This window comes from Malaclemys terrapin, chromosome 8, assembly GCF_027887155.1.
Source record: "Malaclemys terrapin pileata isolate rMalTer1 chromosome 8, rMalTer1.hap1, whole genome shotgun sequence".
Classification (NCBI taxonomy): Eukaryota; Metazoa; Chordata; order Testudines; family Emydidae; genus Malaclemys; species Malaclemys terrapin.
Window position 1 is genome coordinate 81,698,219 of NC_071512.1, and position 20,311 is coordinate 81,718,529.

The 20,311-nt window shown below is 42.2% G+C and overlaps 1 protein-coding gene across 1 annotated transcript in view; it reads left to right on the plus strand.

Annotated features, from left to right (window-relative positions):
* The first annotated feature begins 12,968 nt into the window (after positions 1-12,968).
* Positions 12,969-20,311, plus strand: part of LOC128841660 (vitellogenin-2-like) — a 35,716-nt gene continuing 28,373 nt past the window's right edge. The window contains exons 1-9 of the mRNA XM_054036911.1: positions 12,969-13,057; positions 13,294-13,314; positions 13,509-13,660; positions 15,937-16,188; positions 16,373-16,534; positions 16,713-16,861; positions 17,618-17,768; positions 17,889-18,046; positions 18,128-18,293. Coding sequence (XP_053892886.1) covers positions 13,018-13,057; positions 13,294-13,314; positions 13,509-13,660; positions 15,937-16,188; positions 16,373-16,534; positions 16,713-16,861; positions 17,618-17,768; positions 17,889-18,046; positions 18,128-18,293 — 1,251 coding nt within the window. The 5' untranslated portion in view covers positions 12,969-13,017. The remainder of the gene's footprint in view (positions 13,058-13,293; positions 13,315-13,508; positions 13,661-15,936; positions 16,189-16,372; positions 16,535-16,712; positions 16,862-17,617; positions 17,769-17,888; positions 18,047-18,127; positions 18,294-20,311) is intronic.

A 20,311-nucleotide genomic window follows, 5' to 3' on the forward strand; every position in this document is an offset into this window, starting at 1 on the left:
TTTTACTTCATGTCACACACACCTACTTCCCAGCTTAATGGGACTGTTCAATGTAGTAAAGAATTGTTGTTATTATTTATTATTACCCAGCACCTAGGAGCCCCAGTCAGGGACTAGCATTCATTGTGCTAGGTGCTGTACAAACACAGAACAAAAAGATGATCCCCACCCTTAGCTTACAGTTAAGTACAAGACAAAAGACAACAGAGGATACAAACAGACAGGGGCGGACAAGAAGTCAGCATGAGAGGTGTGGTCTCAACACACTTGTCCTAAACATTGACAAGTTTTTTGTAGGTCTGGTGGCAAAGGAGAGTTTCGAGGAGAGATTTAAAGGTGGATAATGAGGTTGTTTTGTGGACATTTATGGGCTGCATCTCCCAAGTGTGTGGGGCAGCATGGGAGAAGGCATGAAGGGGCATGTTTGAGAATTTAACTATTTAGTACTTAAAACTACTTACTGCAATGTATAAAGAGCCTAATTCTGCTCTCACACCAGTGTGAACCAAGAGTTTTTTAATTGCAGGCAGTGAAGTTACGTCCGTGTAAAATTGGTGTTACTGAGGTCAAAATCAGGCCTAAAAACTCTTGTCCTTTTTGTGTGAAAGTCTGGTGTCAATGGGCGTTTCACCACTGACTTGAGTGGGGACTGGCCTTTACCTTTTGTGTTTATCCCCATTGACTATTAAGCAGCCTGTTGAGGAATATTACCACCAAGCTATTTCATTACTGACACCTTTTTATTTTTTACATGACACTCTGTTGATGCAAAGCAGAAGACAGTCTAACTGGCATCGCGAGGCTTAGTTAACATTTGCAATGCACTTTGAGATGAAAAAGTTTTATATAAGTGCTAAATATTATAATTACTTGTAATTATCACTTATATAGCATCTTCTATCTAAGAATTTCAAACCTTAATTGATTAAATTCACAGCACCCCTGCGAAATAGGTATGATTGGTATTATTATGCTCAACATACAGGCAGGGAAACTGAGGCATCAAGTAGTTAAATGACTTACCTATAGTCATGACATGAGCTCTGGTACTGAAAACCAGATCTGCTGACTTCAAGTCTTGTCATCTCTGTCCCACTAGATCATGGTGTATTATTTTTCATAATAACTATTATTATTTTATTAATATTCATATATACAGAAAACACTGTGGGAGATTTGTACAGGTTAGAATTATCATAATTGTGAGCGAGCTCCTTCTCGCTGAGGCTGACACTTTCAACATCTGTGACTGTGTGTGAGGATTTATTGTTTGAAAGCCTGGCTCCAAAGTTAGTGCTTTGGGAGCATTACGTGTTAATGTTAATTAAATTTTCAATTACTTCATGGTTACCCTGTGTTACAAATAGTGTGATGTAGACAGCTGCTTTTTTAATTCTTGGAACTATCGCACTATCACCCACCTTAACTACATTGCAGTCAGTGGAGTTGCTATTTTATAGACCATAGATCATTTGGAAGTCAACTCATTTCTACTATGTCCTTTGCTTTCTAACAAAGCAGTATTAGGATAGTTGCATTATAGAGGATATGGTCTGGCATGAATCTTTCAGCACTGAGGCTAGCTTAATACCAAAAATACAAACACACTGCACTCTGGAGCTGTAATGGAAAATACAGATTTCATAGATATCCCATTGTGCACTATTGTAAGAGAACTCACCAGACCACAAAGCCTGAAATAAATATGAGACATGAACCTGCCAGAACTCCAATGGATGTGCTGGCATAAGCGTCATGCCCGATTCTCATTCTGACCAATGATGGTCAGTCTTTGGTTGCAGCTGCATGCCCCTTTCTCCCTCCCTTTCTGCAACCAAGCTCATTCCCTCACACACCCTCTCACCATCATGAGATGTCTCAGCATGGGCTGGATGCCAAGCCCTACTCATCTTCCGTTTATGTTCACAACATACCCACAGAGATGTGAGATAAACATACTTTTGCTGGAACATTGCAATGTAACACTACTTTATTTCTTAGCATTCAGAACAGTGACACTCAAGAACCCAAAAACAAAAACACACAGAGAGAGAAAACAGGCTTCTCCCTGAGGCAGTGAGGCACAATTCACCCCACCTTGCTTTAAATTGGCTTTTTCCAGACAGACTGGCTGCTGACTGACTCAGACAACCCAGACCACAGGGCTTCACCCAAAGCCCCCTAGTCTGTAAGCAGAATCAGGAAATCTCTCATGCTTAAAGTGATCGCTGGTCATTTAAACCAGTTTCCAGTATACCACGCTTCCGAGGCATCGTGCCAATGTTTGGAAGACTTTCCCTCTTCAGGCTTCCCCTTTCAAACTCAAGGAAGAAGAAAAAAGAATGTAATGGGTAAGTTATTGAGGCAAAAAGATCCTAAAAGAAAATGGACAGACACCCCTACAGAGCAGGAGACCTGCCCCAAGCAAATTCACCTGACCACAGTGGGAGCCGAGAGACAATCAACAACTTTCTCAACCCCAATGGCAAAAGCAGCTTCTGAGCTGAGAGGGGAGCAGTGAACCACTCAATAACCTCCTGCTTCACAACAGTTCTGGTAATGGTTTTTCCCCCTATTCCACTGCAGTCAATGCACAAAAGCACATTATCCTGTTTTGTAGGGCTCTAAGCCAACAAGCAAATGTCCTTTCTGGGCTCATGTGTCCTGGATGGAGACTTATCAAAGAGGATAATTTTCTTGTAATGTTTTTATTTATTTATTTTGAATTTTAAGTAAATAAGAAGCCTCTAGGCAGCCCTAATGCCTCATTAAACATAAAATAAAATCCCAGTAGCATTAATGCATTCCTTTAAACAGGAACCCAGCCAGCCACTTACAGAGACTCCTTTCTGCCCCACAATCATCGTGCAACGCCAATACAGCCTCAGCCAATCCAAAAACCCTCTCAGAGGTCTGTTGTAGTGCACCAGGAAAATCACCAAATTTGGACAATTTTGTACTGAGGAGCAAATTCCACAGTCCTAGAGCCTTCACAGAAAACACTCTGCCAGGCTCTTCTACTTGAACCACATTGCAATGGGATTGCAAGATGCTGAACTGGTTCCAAACTTCTCCAAAATGTGGCGTGGTCAGAAATGGGATCTTTGGTCAGTCCTTGGTAGCAAGAAACCAGCATGGAAATTCAGATCCAGCTTTAGATCCAACTTTATTCAAAATTTGGTCATGTTCAGAATCAGGGATCTGGCCTGGGCTCATTTCTAATGAGTAATACTCATAAACACCCCTAAAAGCACAATTTAATATTAACCCTGAGTAGTTATAAATGCTGCCAAGCAGCTTAGCCACTGAACTTCCTAAAGTGCCAGGCTAAATGGCATAGGACTGAAATAGGGATACTGTGAGTGGAAGGCCAGGGATGATCTCAGGTGTGTTTCTCAACTCCAAAAGAGCTAAGGCAGGATCTCTACCTGGTGCAGCTGTTTTGTGAAACACTGATTTTATTGTCTGATTGGTTCTCTCAGCCATTCCAGTAGATTGTGGGCAACACCAGCCCATGACTAGAGGGTGTTGGGTCATTCACCAAAGTACACAAATATGTGTGTGTGTGTGAGAGAGAGAGAGAGAGAGAGAGACTAAATATGATTCTCCAACACAGCAAATCTATAACAGCCTGCTACTGATTTGCCGTGTTCATGAGTCCTATTTATTAGCAGGGCATTCAGCTGCTCCAGCATATGCACAGACTGAGCAATCATGGTCTGACAGGAAGAGCAGCGGTGGCAATTTTCAGGGGTGTTTGGGGTGCTGGATCCACTGCCACAGGCAGTGGTGACTGGCGAGTGCTGTAACATGTTGTGTTCCAGCTGATCTGTATAGACCCTGCCGATGCTCTCTAAAAGGTACCTACTTTGTGCAGATGTAATCCCATTTCAGACAAGACTCAGTGCTTAATTTGTACCAGGGCTGAGCCATGGCACCTCTAGGCTTGGCAGTTCATAGCTCTGGCACCTCTGGGATTGCTGCATCAGTTACAGATGTAAGAAAATTGCATGAGCCCCGGCACCCCTTTAATTACAAATGAAGCAGCGACAGGACTCCATTAACATACTCTAGGTACTTTTCAGAGTGCACCAGCAGGGGACAGTTAGAAAGAAACATTTTACAATGCTCTACAGCAGGGGTTCTCAAACTACATTGCACCGTGACCCCCTTCTGACAACAAAAATTACTTCACGACCCCAGAAGGGGCTTCATCCCCAGGCAGGGGGCCTGTAACCTACCCTGCTGCCCAGGGTTGAAGCCCTTGGGCTTTGGCCCTGGCCGGTGGGACTCGGGCTTTGGCTTTGACTCCGGTCCCCAGCAACTCTAAACCAGCCCTGGTGACACCATTAAAATGAGGTTGTGACCCACTTTGGGGTCCTGCCCCACAGTTTGAGAACCGCTGCTCTACAGTTTACATCCGTCCAGTCCAAGTGCAGATTAGTGGTGGGTTGCTAAAGGTGAGCAGTGTGTGAGTGTTGCTAGGATGATTCCTAGCTGGGTATGGGCCTGGTGAGGGGAATTCTTAGCTGGAGAAACTGGTGGGTAGGTGCTCTAGGGGAGGTCCTTAGCAGCGTGTCCAGGAAGCATCAGGCGCTAGGACTGGCTTGGATGGTGGGCTGTCTCTGTCTCTCCCTCTCAGGCTCTGCTGGCTGGGGCAATGCCTGAAGCTCAGTGCTGCAGTGAAGGCAGCAGAGTTGCTGGTGGAGGCCTCACCAGGCAGGGCAGGAGAAGTCGGTAGCAGAGAGAGGGAACACAACAGAGGGCGAAGAGGAAGATCCTGGAAAGGAGGTCCAAGCCTGGAACTGGCCAAGGTATGTAAGGACTCGAGGTGGCGAGGCAGGGCAACTTTCCTTGGGCTGATCCTCCCATTCTCTCTGTTTGGGGATGGGGCTAGGGGTAGGCGTGCCATGGGGACAAGTGGGCATGGGTTTTTTCTGCTATGCTGCACTGGCCCCAAAGTTCACCAGCTGCCACTGTGTGTGGCTATCCAGAACTGGAGTGAGCAAGTTTCAGTCCCCAAGAGCTCTGAGTTACCCATTTCTCTGCTTGCAAATGGAACATGGTTACTCACTAACTCTTTAGAGATGCCATGTCTTGCGAATACAGCTCTCAGTTTAGCATTGAAAGAGTGTGCTGACTTGTCTTGCAGCTGCAGAACTTCTAGAAATTTGGAAAAGTAGTAGCTAGGAGTGTTTGCCGAAGTCAAAAATATCTGCAGCTGTCTTGTGCCATGGACCATCAGTAATCTCATGAGATCATAACGGGTCTTTTTGGTTTTTTGGCCTATATTTCTGACATGCTCTGCGTTATTCTGTGTGTTGGGTCAGACCTGGCTTAGCTCTTGCTTTTGTTCGCTGAACGCTTTGATGTGATTCATGTAAGCCGTTAAGCATGTCCTGCCATGTTGTTAATTAATTAACCTTGTTCTAATGAAACACTGTAGTTTCTTTCACAGCCCAATATGGCTGCCTGGCCAGCCCTCATGTACAACACTGTGTAAGGCGTGCATTACAGGACTTCTCTGCATCCTCCTTCAGTCTGGTTAACAAATCTCTGCTGAATGTGGTGGTGATCTCAACTGCAGAGACAACCTTTTCTTCAGTGATGTCACCATCTATAGTATGTTTCACTGTTTGATGATGTGTTACTCCTGGGCAATTCTGCACCAAAAAATTAAAAATTCTGCACACATTATTTTAAAATTCTGCATATTTTATTTGTCTAAATAACACTATATAATCATACCAGTTTCAAATATTATGGTAATTTATTTCAAAATACAGGCACAAAAAATCCATCCCCCCTCCCCCGCAGGAGTAGAGCGTTAAAGAAACCCCAACAACAACCCAGTTCCTGTTTCTCTGCCACCTCCACCCCCAGAGCCCAGCTGCGGGGCGCCCACCCAGCCCAGACATCTGAACCTCCTATGACCCCTGAGCCCAGCCATGGGGCTCTCCCCGCCGGACCAGAGCCCAGGAGCAATTGTTTCAGTGGAGCAGTCAAAGATGCTTCATCTAGGATGTATTGTACAAGGAATCTGATCATCCCCAGGATCCTCTGTAGGAGGTTTCATGTTAGCTATGGCTTCAACCTAACTGTTATCTGGTGTGATTCCTTGTAATGAGGGACTGTGTCCCATGTCTTTAACTTCTTTTACCCTGAACTGGATTTTATCTGGGTTGAACTTGGCATTGTCTCTTGAACCCTTGCCATCACTTTCTTCAGTGTCTGATCATGTTCTGCCTGAGTTGATGGCATCAACTTGATGCTACTATGAGCATGTCAGTCACTATTATGTGGAAGCCTGCAATTTCTCCAAATGTTTCATTATGTTTTTGTTGAAACACTTCACTAACTGACTTTATTCTAAACTATAGATTGAAAAAATTATAGCTGCCCTAGGGTGTACTAAAAGTGCCTAGTTCAGATGACTCCTTATCTAATGTTGTTTGCCAGTATCCATCTTTCTCATCTAGAATAGTTAACATGCTTTTACTAGGTAGTTGGTCCATATACATATATGATGCTTCCCATGGAACTTTCCTAGTCCCCAGAAAATTTGCGGGTATTGTGCAATCAATTCTTCTTTAGTGCTGGATGTGCAGTGTACCTATTCTGAGTATTAGGGTGTAGCCGTGTGTAAGCTTCTCTGCCTAACCGTGGCATTGTAGATGCCTTAATGATGAAGAAATGGCCCTGGTATTGGCCTTGGTTGTTGCTGCTGTTAGGTTGATTTCTCCTTCAGAGTCTATGTTGGAACCACCATATACTGTGAGCACAACATCAGGCTGCTTTGTCTGGTTGGGACCTGGTATCTTTTTTTCAAAAAATGATTTGGTAAAACTTTATCTTAGGCCTCTGTATCAAGCTTGAATTTCATAGGAACATTCCTTATATACAGTTCAGAGTACCATGGCTCTGCTGAGTGTACTCTACAATTTCTATTACCCTGTAACACTGTGTAGTGAGCAGAGGTGGCCTCCCTCCGGACCTGAGAAGGAGGGCCCTTTACCTTCCCCTGGTGGGTGGAGCCAGGAAGTGCAGGGATGGGACAGGAAGTATAAAGAGAAGTCCCTGTAGCTCAGTTGGTACTGGACCAGGAAAGGAGGTGGATGTCTCTGCTAGAGAGCTGAGAGCAGGATCCTAGACCAGTGGCCGAGCAGACCAGCACCCTACTAACCCAGGTGGCCCTGAGGAACGACCTGAAGGGACACCGCCCAACTGCGAAGCAGTGAGATGGAGCTTGGTGCTGATAGAGCAATGCTGGCAGAGTGGGGTAAGAAGTAGTCCGGAAGAACCAGACATTGGTCAGGTAGTGCAGTAGGAACATACTACCAACCACCTAAGCAGGATGGAGACAGTGACTGAAATGCTCAGAAAGATTAGCGAGGCTACAATTTCAGAAAACCCAATAATAAAGGGGGATTTCAACTATCCCCATATTGACCTGGAACATGTCACCTCAGAGTGGGATGCAGAGATGAAATTGCTAGACACTATAAATTATAGCTTCTTGGAGCAGTCCTAGTACCCACAAGGGGAGAGGCAATTCTTGATTTAGTCTTAAGTGCTGTATGAGATATGGTCCAAGAAGTGAATATAGCTGAAGCGCTTGGTAATAGTGACCACAATGTAATTAAATTTAACATCCTAGTAGGGGGGAAATACCAAAGGAACCGACCACAGTAGATTAAACTTCAAAAAGGAGAACTACAGAAAAATGAGGAGGGTAGGTAAATGGAAATTTAAAGGAACAGTCACAAAAGTGAAATGCCTGCAAACTGCCTGGAGACTATTTAAAAACACCATAATAGAAGCTCAAACTATATGTATACCCCAAATTAAAAAAAAAGTAAGAGAACAAAAAATGCCACCATAGCTAAACAACAGAGTAAAAAGAAGCAATTAGCCGCTAAAAGGCATCCTTTAAAAATTGGAAGTCAAATCCTAGTGAGGAAAATAGAAAGGAGCATAAACTCTGACAAGTCAAGTATAAAATAATTAGGCAGGACAAGCAAAATTTGAAGAGCAACTAGCAAAAGACATGAAAAGCACCAGCAATTTTTTTTTAAGTATGTCAGAAGCCAGAAGCTTGACAAACAATCGGTGGGGCCACTGGACAATCAAGGTGCTAAAGGAGCATTCAGTGAACACAAGGCCAGTGTGGAGAAGCTAAATGAATTTTTTGCATCAGTCATCACTGCACAGTATGTGTGGGAGATTCCTAAACCTGAGCCGTTATTTTTAGGTGACAAATCTGAGGTACAGTCCCAGACTGAGGTGTCAATAGAGGAGGTTTTGGAACAAATGGATAAACTAAACAGTAATAAGTCACAGGATGCAGTCACCCAAGAGTTCTGAAGGAACTCAAATATGAAATTACAGAACTACTAACTGTGGTATGTAACCCATTGCTTAAATTAGCCTCTGTACCATATGATTGGCAGATAGCTAATATAATGTCATTTTTTAAAAAAGGCTCCAGACTCGATCCTGGCAATTACAGGCCTGTAAGCCTAACTTCAGTACCAAGCAAATTGATTGAAACTACAGTGTAGAATAATCAGACACATAGATGAGCGTGATGTGTTGGGGAAGAGTCAACATGGCTTTCAGTAAGGTAAATCATGCCTCACCAATATTATTAGAATTCTTTGAGGGGGTCAACAAACATGTGGACAAGGGTGATCCAAGGTCCCTCAGCAAAGTAAGCTGTCATGGGATAAGAAGGAAGGTCCTCTCCTAAATCAGTGACTGGTTAAAAGAAAGGGTAGGAATAAATGGTCAGTTTTCAGAATGGAGAAAGGTAAATAACAGGGTCCCCATGGGATCTGTATTGGACCATATTCATAAATGCCACTGTTTACCCCTTTTTCCAGACCAAAGTTTGCAGATGATACAAAATTATTCCAGATAGTTAACTCCAAAGCTGACTGTGAAGAGTTACAAAGAGATCTCACAAAACTGGGCAACTGGGCAACAAAATGGCAGATGAAATTCAATGTTGATAAATGCAAAATAAAGCGCATTGGAAAACATAATCCCAACGATACATATAAAATGATGGAGTCTAAATGATGTTACCACTCAAGAAAGAGATATTGGAGTCATTGTGGATAGTTCTCTGAAAATATTCCCTCAATGTACAGTGGCAGTCAAAAAATGTTAGGAACCATTAGGAAAGAGATTGATAATAAGACAGAAAACGTCATACCACCACTTATAAATCCATAGTACACCTACACCTTGAATACTGTGTGCAGCTCTGGCTGCCGCATTTCAAAAAATATATATTAGAATTGGAAAAAATACAGAGAGGGGCAACAATGTTTAGGGCCCTGGAACAGCTTCCCTATGAGGAGAGATTAAAAAGACTGGGGGATTGTACAATTCAGAAAAGCGATGACTAAGGGAGTATATGATAGAGGTACTCTAAAATCATGAATGTTGTGGAGAAAGTGAATAAGGAAGTGTTATTTATCCCTTTACATAATACAAGAACTAGGGGTCACCAAATGAAATTAATAGGCAGCAAGTTTAAAACAAACAAAAGGAAGTACTTCTTTACATAACACACAGTCAACTTGTTACCATGGAATGTTGTGAAGGCCAAAAGTATAAGTGGATTCAAAAAATAATTCAATAAGTTAATGAAGGTTAGGTCCATCAATAGCTAGTAGCCAAGGTAGTCAGGGACACAACACCATGCTCTGGGTGTCCCTGAACCTATTATGGTCAGAAGCTGGGACTGGATGACAGGGGCTGGATCACTCAGTAAATTACTCTGTTTTGTTCATTCCTTTTGCAGGGTCTGGCACCAGCCACTGCTAGAAGACAGGATACTGGGCTAGATGGACCATTGGTCTGGCCCAGTACGGCCATTGTTAAAGTCTTATTTACATCTACCTTTGAACTGGGCAGTGGGATTCCCAGATTGCGTAGACGTCACTGCGCTAGCGCTGCTTGAGTTAGCTCACTAAAAACAGCAGTGCCTGGGTAGTAAGTCTGACTAGCTGTCTGAGTACGTATACCCCTCCCAGACTCCTTGGGTTTGTACCCAGGCAGCTAGCCCGAGTAACTGCACTGCCCATGCTACCCTGGCTACACTGCTATTTTTAGCACACTAGCAAGCAGCGCTAGCACAGGTACATCTACACCGAGCTGAAGGTAGACATGGCCAGTGTGTCTCAGTACTCTGTATCTTCTGTTTGGTTCCTGCTAGTCTGCTGATTGCAGTTTCTTGTCTGTGGATAGTAATTTGATGCACTGACAAAAACAACCGCTTCATGTGAAATGTGGTCACATCTGTCACCATGTCATGTTTTCTAGCATGGACAGGGAGCCGAGAGTGTTTTTCTTGTGAGTATACTACAGTCTCTATACTTTGGGAAGTGAGACCAGGGGTGTACAGTTTAACCCACAACTGTCTTTATAACAAGATGGCTCCTACAGACTCTGAGCATGCAGACCCTGAGTGTGCCTCCATCATGTGAGAGACCTCTTTCACTGGGAGGCCCTCCAGTGATTACACATGACTAATTTTAAAGAGAGAGGACTACACTATGTTACAGTGAGAGGAGCTGCTGCACCTTTTGCCTGACACAGAATAGAGCTGAACATCAGCTCCAAACAGGCTGGTGAGGCTGGCATAGGGACCCATGGGATCTGTCAGCATGGTACATTAGCCAAGAACCCCCCGACATAGGGAACATGGAGAGATCAGCTGCTGTTGCAGCCTGCCTGGAAAAAATTCTCTTATGTAGTGTCTCATATAAAGCCAGTTATTTTGTGTGGTGTCGGGAAGGAATTTTCCACTGGGTCAGATTGGCAGAGACCCTGCAGGCTTTTCACCTTTTCGCCATGTGCAGCATGGAGCACAGGTCACTTGCAGGTTTGAAGTAGTATAAATGGTGGATTCTCTGTAACTTGACGTCTTTAAATCATGATTTGAGGACTTCATTATCTCAGCCCAAGATTATGGATCTATTACAGGAGTGGGTGGGTGAGGGTCTGTGGCCTGCAATGTGCACAAGGTCAGATTAGATGATCATGATGGTCCCTGCTGGCTTTATAGTCTATGAATCTAGGATGAATTACACCTTTCAAATCTATTCAGTTCAGATACAAACACTCTTAGTTCTGAAAGATAAGGCTGGCTTCTCTCTTGCTCTTTGTATAGAGTGAAATATTACTTTTTCTTATCAAGTATTTAATAGGAAGGGGAAAAACAGATTTGGGCTTAATGCTATCATTACGAATCAGAAGAAACTGCTGATCAAGAAGCAACATCTACATTTTCTCAGACCTTATAAAAAAGAGAAAATTTGAGGAGCTAAAAATAATCCCCACCATTCAATTATAGCGGAAATTACACCAGGGACCCAAAAAACTTAATTTAGTAAAACTAAATCACCTGACTTGGCTAAGCTTGACAGCTCAATTTATGTAAAATTCAGTGAATTATTGCTCCATATTGAAATAAACTGTATTTTAGATTTGCTAAGAATAATAAATTAAATCTAGGCACTTTGACTGAAAACAAAAGGGAGAGACACTTGAAATGTGAAAATTACAGCCCTCTTGCTTATGGCTCAACTCCTGCTCCCCATACTCACAGAAGTAATCCCATTGACGTAATAATTCTGGCAGGGTGTTTAGAATCAGACATTCAAATATTAATAAGTCACCCATCATATCAGAGTCTGTATGATCCAGCAATATTCCTGCTGGGATAAAACTGCTCCCCCGCATACTTCCCTTACTCTGCAACGCAGTTCAACCTGCCCACATGAGTGGAGAGAAACATTCTGACCTATGGGTTCAGCTACACTGCAGTATAAACCCTGGTCTGTGGGATCTGCACTTGTGGACTTGATGTTGCCAAGCCTGTGCCTGAATGTCCACATGGCATTGTAAACCTGGATTTATAGTTGTTGGCCCCGGGGTCTCGCAATTGTGGTAATGCATCCATACTGCACTACACAGCCCTTCTGACTCAGGTCTGCGGCTTGGGCTGCATCACACTGCACCATGTCGAGGCTTGGACCTGAGTCACAGTGGGACTCGAGCTTGGACCCATCCCTGGGAGTGTGAGGGGGTCTATGGGGCAGGGCTGATGAGAGGAAGGGAAAGAGAGGGCAATTGTACTGGGGCCTCAAGCTCAGGTGCTGTCCCCCCAAGTCTGTAACTTCAGTGTAAATAAAGTGAAATGCAGGGGGTGAGGCCTCCAGTGAACGTGATGTTCCGGGGCCCCGTATTTCTCTTGGCTGGCTTGGACCTGGGTCCTGAGAGTTTACTAACCCAAGCCAGAAAGATTTTGTGTTAGGCCAATGTGAGGTTTGGGCTGAAACCTGCATCTCAGGTTTACAATACAGTATAGAGATACCCTAAGTTATTAACACCTCTTTCTCATAACAAATAGAGACAAAAAAAGTTCATTACCTTTTTTTCCGGTCATAGCCGTTGTAACAATTAGGCAAGTTTAATATTGCTATGTTACTTTAGTATATGCACAAATAGTATATAAAATGAAACTTTTTTGTATGGTTACTAAGATAATGACAACCTTGTGACACTGCTTGTCTGGTGTTTTTGCACAATTCTTCTGAGCCATTATCAGTTAGATAAGCTTTTGTGCCTTATGTCAGGTCAGAATAACCAGGACAAAGTTATCACAAACATTACAGCACCAGAAACTTCCAGAAAATAAGGATCATCAACAATTTCCCTTATGAATTAAATATTTTGTTTTAAAACGATCCTTTAAAAAAAACACCTGTTTTGAAAGTTATTTTCAAAAGGTATAAATGGCTTGGATGGAACGATCAGAGTGGGAATATGCCAACGATACCTTCAGTTCAGAATAAAAAGTCAACAGCATCAGAAAAAAAATGTTTGAGTAACTTGATAAAAAGTTGATAACTCAACAAAATTCACCCCAGCAGTGCCCACCAGTTAATAATTCTTCTTCTATAAAAGCAGCATGTTCCCCTGAGAGCTTCTTTCACCTTCATCATGAGGAGAATCATACTGGCACTGGTGTTCACTTTTGTGGGTAAGTTCCTTTCTTCCAATAATACTTGGCTGGGATGTTCAGAGGGGGCCTGAAGAGATTAGGCACCCAAATCTCGTTGACTTTCACGTGAGATGGAGCTGACCTCCCTTAGGCACCTTTTAAAGCCCTAGTCACAAGCTTTATTGGAGTTTTATGGATAAGTCAGTATATTAAATGTGAAGTTAAAATAGTTGTTTTCAGTGTCTCACATATCCATTTGATTTTTTTCCCCACAGGGAGTCAGAAATATGACATTGGTAAGTCTACTGCTCATTTTTAATTAATGAACCTAACTCTGCCATCATATGTACTGGTACATCTACCACTGAAGTCTCCTGTTTTTCTGGTGGTAGAATTGGGCATGTGACTTTTTGTTGCGATGATGACGATGAACTATAATGTCACAAAAATGTTAGCACAAGTAGATATTTCAACTACTTTTTTTTATTAGAACCTGGTTTTAGTAACAGCAAGACCTACTTGTACAGCTATGAAGGCCTCATTCTGCATGGTCTGCAAGACAGAGGATTGGCAAGAGCTGGGCTGAGGCTGACATGCAAAGTAGAGATCAGTGGATTGTCACACAACTATCACATGCTGAAGGTAAATGACAATGTATATGAAGGAAAGCAAGCAAGCAAAGGACGATGCATTGAATAGTAATGGAAGTTATAGTAATACATCCAGGCCTATGTAATGGACTGGCAGCTGGAGAACAATTAGAATCCTAGGACCCTGATCTTGGCAACATACAAAGGGCCTGTAAAGCTGGTGTAACCAGTCAGTTAAGGATTTCCCCCGGCATGGGGAAATCCCCAGATAGTACAGAGTCAGTGTGTTCAGCTGTATACTCCCCCCTCCCAGTTCCAAGTGCAGGTGCTCAGCTAAGGAGGTGGCTGGGGAAAGAGGGCATGACTGAGTGTTGTAGTGCTGCTGCTGTCTTTGGCTGCCACAATGCAGAGCTATTGCAGACTGTTTCAAATTAGAGCAGCACTAAGGCTGCTCTTAGTTGTGTTAGGAGCTGACTGGTCTCTGGGTGGCCCCAGGATGTGGTGGTGAAGGTGGTATAAAGTCTTCTTTGCCACCCACCAGGATTTTGTACCTAGCCAGATCTAAGAATTGGCCTCTAGCTGTTCCTGTAAGTTGCTGAATGCCCCTGTCTCCTGGTGGTTTTGCTGGAAGCTGAGAAGTTCAGAGCACTCAGCACTCCACAGCAGTAGGTGCCCAAAAAGTTTTGAAGAACTCAGATTGCTTATGGAAAATTACAGATATGGGGTAGATCCTACTACCATAGAAGTCAAAAGCAAAATCCCCATTGATGCTAATGGAAGCAGGAGCAGGCACCAGATCTATAGATGCTTTTCAAAACAAAGTTATATAATTTGCTCGAAGGCTGTATTCACATAATTACCATAATGACTGAAAAATATCAGAGGCATTTGTTAAAATAACTGTCCTTGCAAATACTTTATCAGACAAACATGACGTTTTAAAAAGAAAGTTAATAAAAAATTCAAGAATGAAATAACCCCATTTTGTCATATTTTTTCCATAGCTTGAGAAAAGCTGAATGTTGTAGATAAAATGTCACACCTGGTTTTATTGTTTAGCTTAATTTTTATTCAGAACTGGAGAATTACAACAATAATATCCCAGCTCTAGGAGTGTTCCTATTCATTAGAAAAAATACATTCAATGGTTTAAAACATGGCAAGAGAAAAGGGGCTAAGCATCTAAGCAAATGGAAATAAGAGACAAATGTGGGGAAATATATATATATACACACACACTGCCAGAATTTGGCCCAGAAGCTATTTTTCTTTGTTACATTTACTGTAACAAATGGATTTGTGCCACACCAACATAATTTATGATGTACCTCACTGAACGATAGGATAATGATGACACAAGGAAAGATCTGAATGGAAACAATATAATATCTGTTAGAAATATTTACTCACTTTGCTAAATTCTGATCACGGTTATACTGGAGACACCCAGCTGAACTCTTATGAGTTTCACTGGTGTAAAAGAAACCAAAAATTGACCCTAAATGTCTATTGTTTCTGTAGCCCTGTCTTTACATCACTGAGGGCAACGTGCAGGGATTCTGAATTACAGAATATTGAAGTAGGTTAAAATGACAAAGGGGCAGTCCACACTTATCACCAGTCACTAATCAAGGCTTAGAATAAAATCAGAATTATATATAGGAGATGTCCTGTTTTTACAGTCCTCTTGCCCCCACATCTCTAGATTACAAGCAAGTACTTGTAAAATTAAACACCTTTTATAGGCTGCTAGCACTATAATTGGTTCACATCTCCAGAGGGAAGGGCATAATATCTGTGCTGGTGGGAACCAGAGATCCTTCCTCCTCCCCTGTTAAAAACAATGGTCCTCTCATTCTCCTAACCAATGATGTTTTTGTGCTGCAGTGGCCAGCAGCCATAATTCTAAACATTTGTATATGGAGGCACACATAAGCAGTGTTTCGGCTGCGCTTCCCAGAACACTTTGTGTGAAAGCTGACTGAAGCTTTGGGAATAGGGAAGGTATTTCCCTCCCCAGCAGATAGTCTGTGTAATCAGGGTTTTCACTCTCCACTTGAACATTCAGATGGCACTACCAGGTTTGTGGGACTAATGAAGGTTGCATGATTTGTTTTATTCTGTCAGAACTTTGGGTAGGCAGAAATCCTTTGTGGAAATTGTGTCTTGACAGCCTCATCCCAGACCCAAATACAGGAAAGGAAAGGAGATAATTTTATGCAATGTTTGGACAAGTGGCTTTGTGATGGAGCTCAGATTCTTCTCTTAGGGAAATATTTTTAACTGACAAAAATTTTGACAGGTGTGATGTCTGTATTTTGTTCTCAGATCCTATCTCCACAGCTGGATGAATACAATGGAATCTGGCCCAGAGATCCATTCACTCGATCTTCCAAACTCATCCAGACAATTTCATCATGCCTCACCCAACTCTTTAAGTTTGAATACAACAGAGGGCAGATTGGGAACATTTATGCCCCCAAAGATACTCCTGTCACATGTGTTAACCTAGTGAGAGGGATTCTGAACATGTTGCAGATAACTGTCAAAAAGTCACAGAATGCATATGACTTGCAAGAGGTTTGTTTTTCCTTTCTAATTCTACTTTGCCATGAGAACAAACATTCATTTTTTATTATAATTTTATTATATATTTTGGTTCAGATACAGTTTCCAGGAAGGTTACTTGTTCACCTGCTCCTTGTCCTGGAATTAAAGTCTGTTTCAAATGAGAAATGCAATTAAGCTCTATCAATCTCTATAGGCCGGGATTGGAGGTGTCTGCCATACCAGGTACATTATCCAGGAAGACAAGAAGAGTAACCGAGTCACAGTATTCAAAACCAAAGACCTCAACAACTGCCAGGATAAAGTGCTGAAGAACATTGGAATGGCTTACATCCGCCCTTGTGCTACTTGCCCACTGGTATGGAACATATAAACCTATAATGCCAAATTAACTGCAGGCGTATACACATATCACTGAACTGATTTAAACAGAGATGGAGAATACTCATTTCAATGGTGAATTTGGCCCATTCATAATAAAGCTGGAGTTAAACAATGGTCTGTTCTCATTTACTATGAGTTCTTTGCCCTTTTAGAAAGAAAAGATCATAAAAGGAACAGCTGCATTCACCTACAAAATGAAATACACAGATGCTGGCACCCTGATCACACAAGCTGTGTCCCAGCAGGTCTATCAGATCTCCCCTTTCAGTGAGCCTGCTGGTGTTGCTGTCACGGAAGCAAGGTAGGCCTCAACCATTACACTGTAAATGAGTATAATGATCAGAACTGGGAGAATACATTTAAAATACATTCACCAAGACTTTGGGAATAAAACAAAAATGCTGCAACTGGATGGTTCTTTTGTTAGTTTTTGGCATTCAGAGGAGTGATCTGGCCTTACGTGTCTCTACCTGTATCTAAGTTTCTTCTCTGTAATTAATGCAGCCCAAATTGCTGTTTGTTCACTTTTGCATAGGATACGTGCCATGGGTAAGTAAAATGAAATATCTGAGAAATGTAAATATCAGTAAGATGCTGTTAATACTAATGTCGCCTCAGTTTGCCTTGTTAAAATGATAGAGAAGCTGTGAGATTTAAATCTAAACTTTTTACTGTAAAAATGTTCATGTTGGTGCAAGTTTCATACACGCTCATATTGTACACTTGATATTTTTAGCCAGAGATCTCCATGTGTTTACAAACTTCAGTTAAGCCTCCCAACACCCTGATGGCTTATATAAATAACCAACATGGAGTGACTTGTTAATATTCTTACTGAACAGTTTGTGAACAATCTGCAAATGTAAAATGATAACCTCAAGAAATTTCAATGATTTTGAATAATGAATAAATTTGAGAATTTTCTGATCCATTTGCAGACAATGTGAAATTATTGTTGGAAGTCTTTCATTCAGTTATAATATCCACTGGATTTAGCTTAGACAAATGGAGCACCCAAAGTAAAATGTTATGCTACATTTCACTCTTTTCCTTGCAGGCAAGAACTCACTTTGAGTGATATTAAAAACAGTCAAGCAAGCCCATCAGAAATTCAGTTGCAAAACTACGGAAGTCTTCGTTACGATTTTGCAAGAGAACTACTCCAGATGCCAATTCAGCTAATAAAGATGAAAAATCCTAAATCACAGGTATGAGATGCTTAATATTTTAGGCTCTTTCATTATTTATAAAGCTAATGGGAGATCAGCAAATTATTTCAGACACTTAAGATATCTTGTAATCCCTTCTGCCTTCTGTTTTTGTATCAGATAGTAGAAATACTGCAACAATTAATTCAGCATAATCAACAAGGGTACAATAGAGAAGCTCCAGCCAAATTCTTAGAACTTATACAGCTTTGCCGTGTGGCAACGCCTGAAAACCTTGAGTCTCTTTGGAAACAATGTGCCGATAAACCTCAATATAGGTAATTGACTGTATCACTCTCAAGCAACATTTCAGAGAAATTCTGACAATGAAAATAAAGGATGCCTCCTCTTGTTTACAGGCGCTGGTTATTGAGCGCAATCTGTGCAGCAGGAACTACTGAGACATTCATGTTCCTTAAGCAAAAAATTCATAATGAGGACCTCAGCTATTTGGAATCAGCTCTGACTATCGCTCTCGCCTTCCATTTATCCAAAGCTGATGATCACACTTTACAAGCTGTAGCAGTGAGTACAATACAGAGGATCATTCCTCATTCTGTTGTCTTGTAATTCTTCTACTAGAGAGACAAGGTGGGGGGGGGTTAATATATTTTACTGGACTATCTCCTGTTGGTGAAAGAGACAAGCTTTCAAATGACACAGAGCTGCTCTTTGGGTGTAGGACAGGTACTCAGGGCAAGTCTACACTTAAAATGCTGCACTGGCACAGCTGCATGAGTGCAGCTGTAGTGCTTTAATGAAGACGTTCTACGCTGATGGGAGAAAGCTCTCCCATCGGCGTAGTTAATCCCCCACGAGAGATAGTAGCAATGTCGGCAGGAAAAGCCCCCCCACCGACATAGAACTGTCTGTGCTGACACTTAGGTTGGTATAACTACATCAGTCAGGAGTGGGGATTTTTCACATCCCTGAGGCCTGGTCTACACTAGGGGGGGATCGATCTAAGATACGCAACTTCACCTACGAGAATAGCGTAGCTGAAGTCGACGTATTTTAGATTGACTTAGAATCACTTACTTCGCATCCTCACGGCGTGGGATTGATGGCCACCACTCCCCCGTCGACTCCGCTTCCGCCTCTCGCCGTGGTGGAGTTTCGGAGTCGATGGCAGAGCGATCGGGGATCAATTTATCCACGTCTACACTAGACGCGATAAATCGATCTCTGCTAGATTTACCCTGACGTATCCTGAGAGATGTAGTTATACTGAAGTAATGCTGCAGTGTAGATCTGCCCTTATTGTCATGCTAAACACAGGGTGGAACAGATTGTTTACCAGAAGTAGTTACATTCTAAGAGACTATTCAAAGTGAAGTGTCCAGTTAACATCACTGCAGCCATAGGATAGCAACATTATGAATTTAAGCTCCCAGGCTTGTCTTTTGAAGGTGTTGTGCAGGTTTCCTTTGAGGACGAGAACTGAGGGGTCAGATATGGAGTGATCATTTTGTGAAAAGTGTTCACCCACCCCGATATGGTGTTTTTATCTTTAAACATTTTTCTGTTTGAGTTCATTTGAGAATGTAGTGATTGTCTAGTTTCACTCACATAGTTGTACTGGGGCAGTTAGTGCATTGGATGAGATACACCACATGTTGTGACAGGCATGTGTAAGACCCATTGATCTTGAAAGATGTGTTGTGGGTTTTTTTATCATTATAGAAGTGGAGATACATCTGCAGGTTTTGCATCTGTTATGGCAGGGTCTGGTGCCGCTTTAGTTGGTAGGACCTGATATATGTGGAGCTTGCTTCCGATGATGAGCTTGGAGAGACCGGGCAGTTGTTTGAAGGCCAGAAGAGGGGGCCTGGGAAAGATTTCTTTCCAGATGTGGTCCCCATCGAGTCTGGATTGTAATTGTTGAATGATACCCTGTATGGGCCCCAGTACGGGGTGGCAGGAAACAACTAGGTTTGCACAGTCAAAGCAGGTGTTTTTTCTGTATTGAAGCAGATTCTCTTGGTGTATTTGGATGGCCTGTTCCATGATGCGATCTACTTCTCTGGGGGAGTGTCCTTGTTTGGTGAAGGCGATTTTAAGTGTGTTAAAGTGTACATCCTGGACTTTCCCCTTAGAGCATATTCTGTGGTATCTGAGTCCCTGGTTGTAGATAACAGATTTCTTGGTGTGTTTGGGGTGGTTACTGGATCTGTGAATGTAGGTGAGGTGATCCGTGGGTTTCTTGTATATAGTTGTCTATAGGATTCCATTGTTGAAGCTGATCGTGGTGTCCAGGATATTGGCGTGTGGTGTAGTGTCCATGTGGTGGGTCCTCCTTCTACTAGTAGGCCACAATCCACTTTTATTAGTGAATTTACACAGTGATATGTGGTGGATATGACATATTTCCTCTTTAAAGCAGTTCACTGTAAAGTATGGGTAATTAGAAAAATGTTGATATTTTGATGAAATTTTTCAATCATTGAAAATGTTTAAACACCTTGGATATTTGATGATAGCTGGTCAAATCCCCCCCAAAAATCTATGAAAATTTTTATCATTTTTTTTGGCCAAAAATAGAA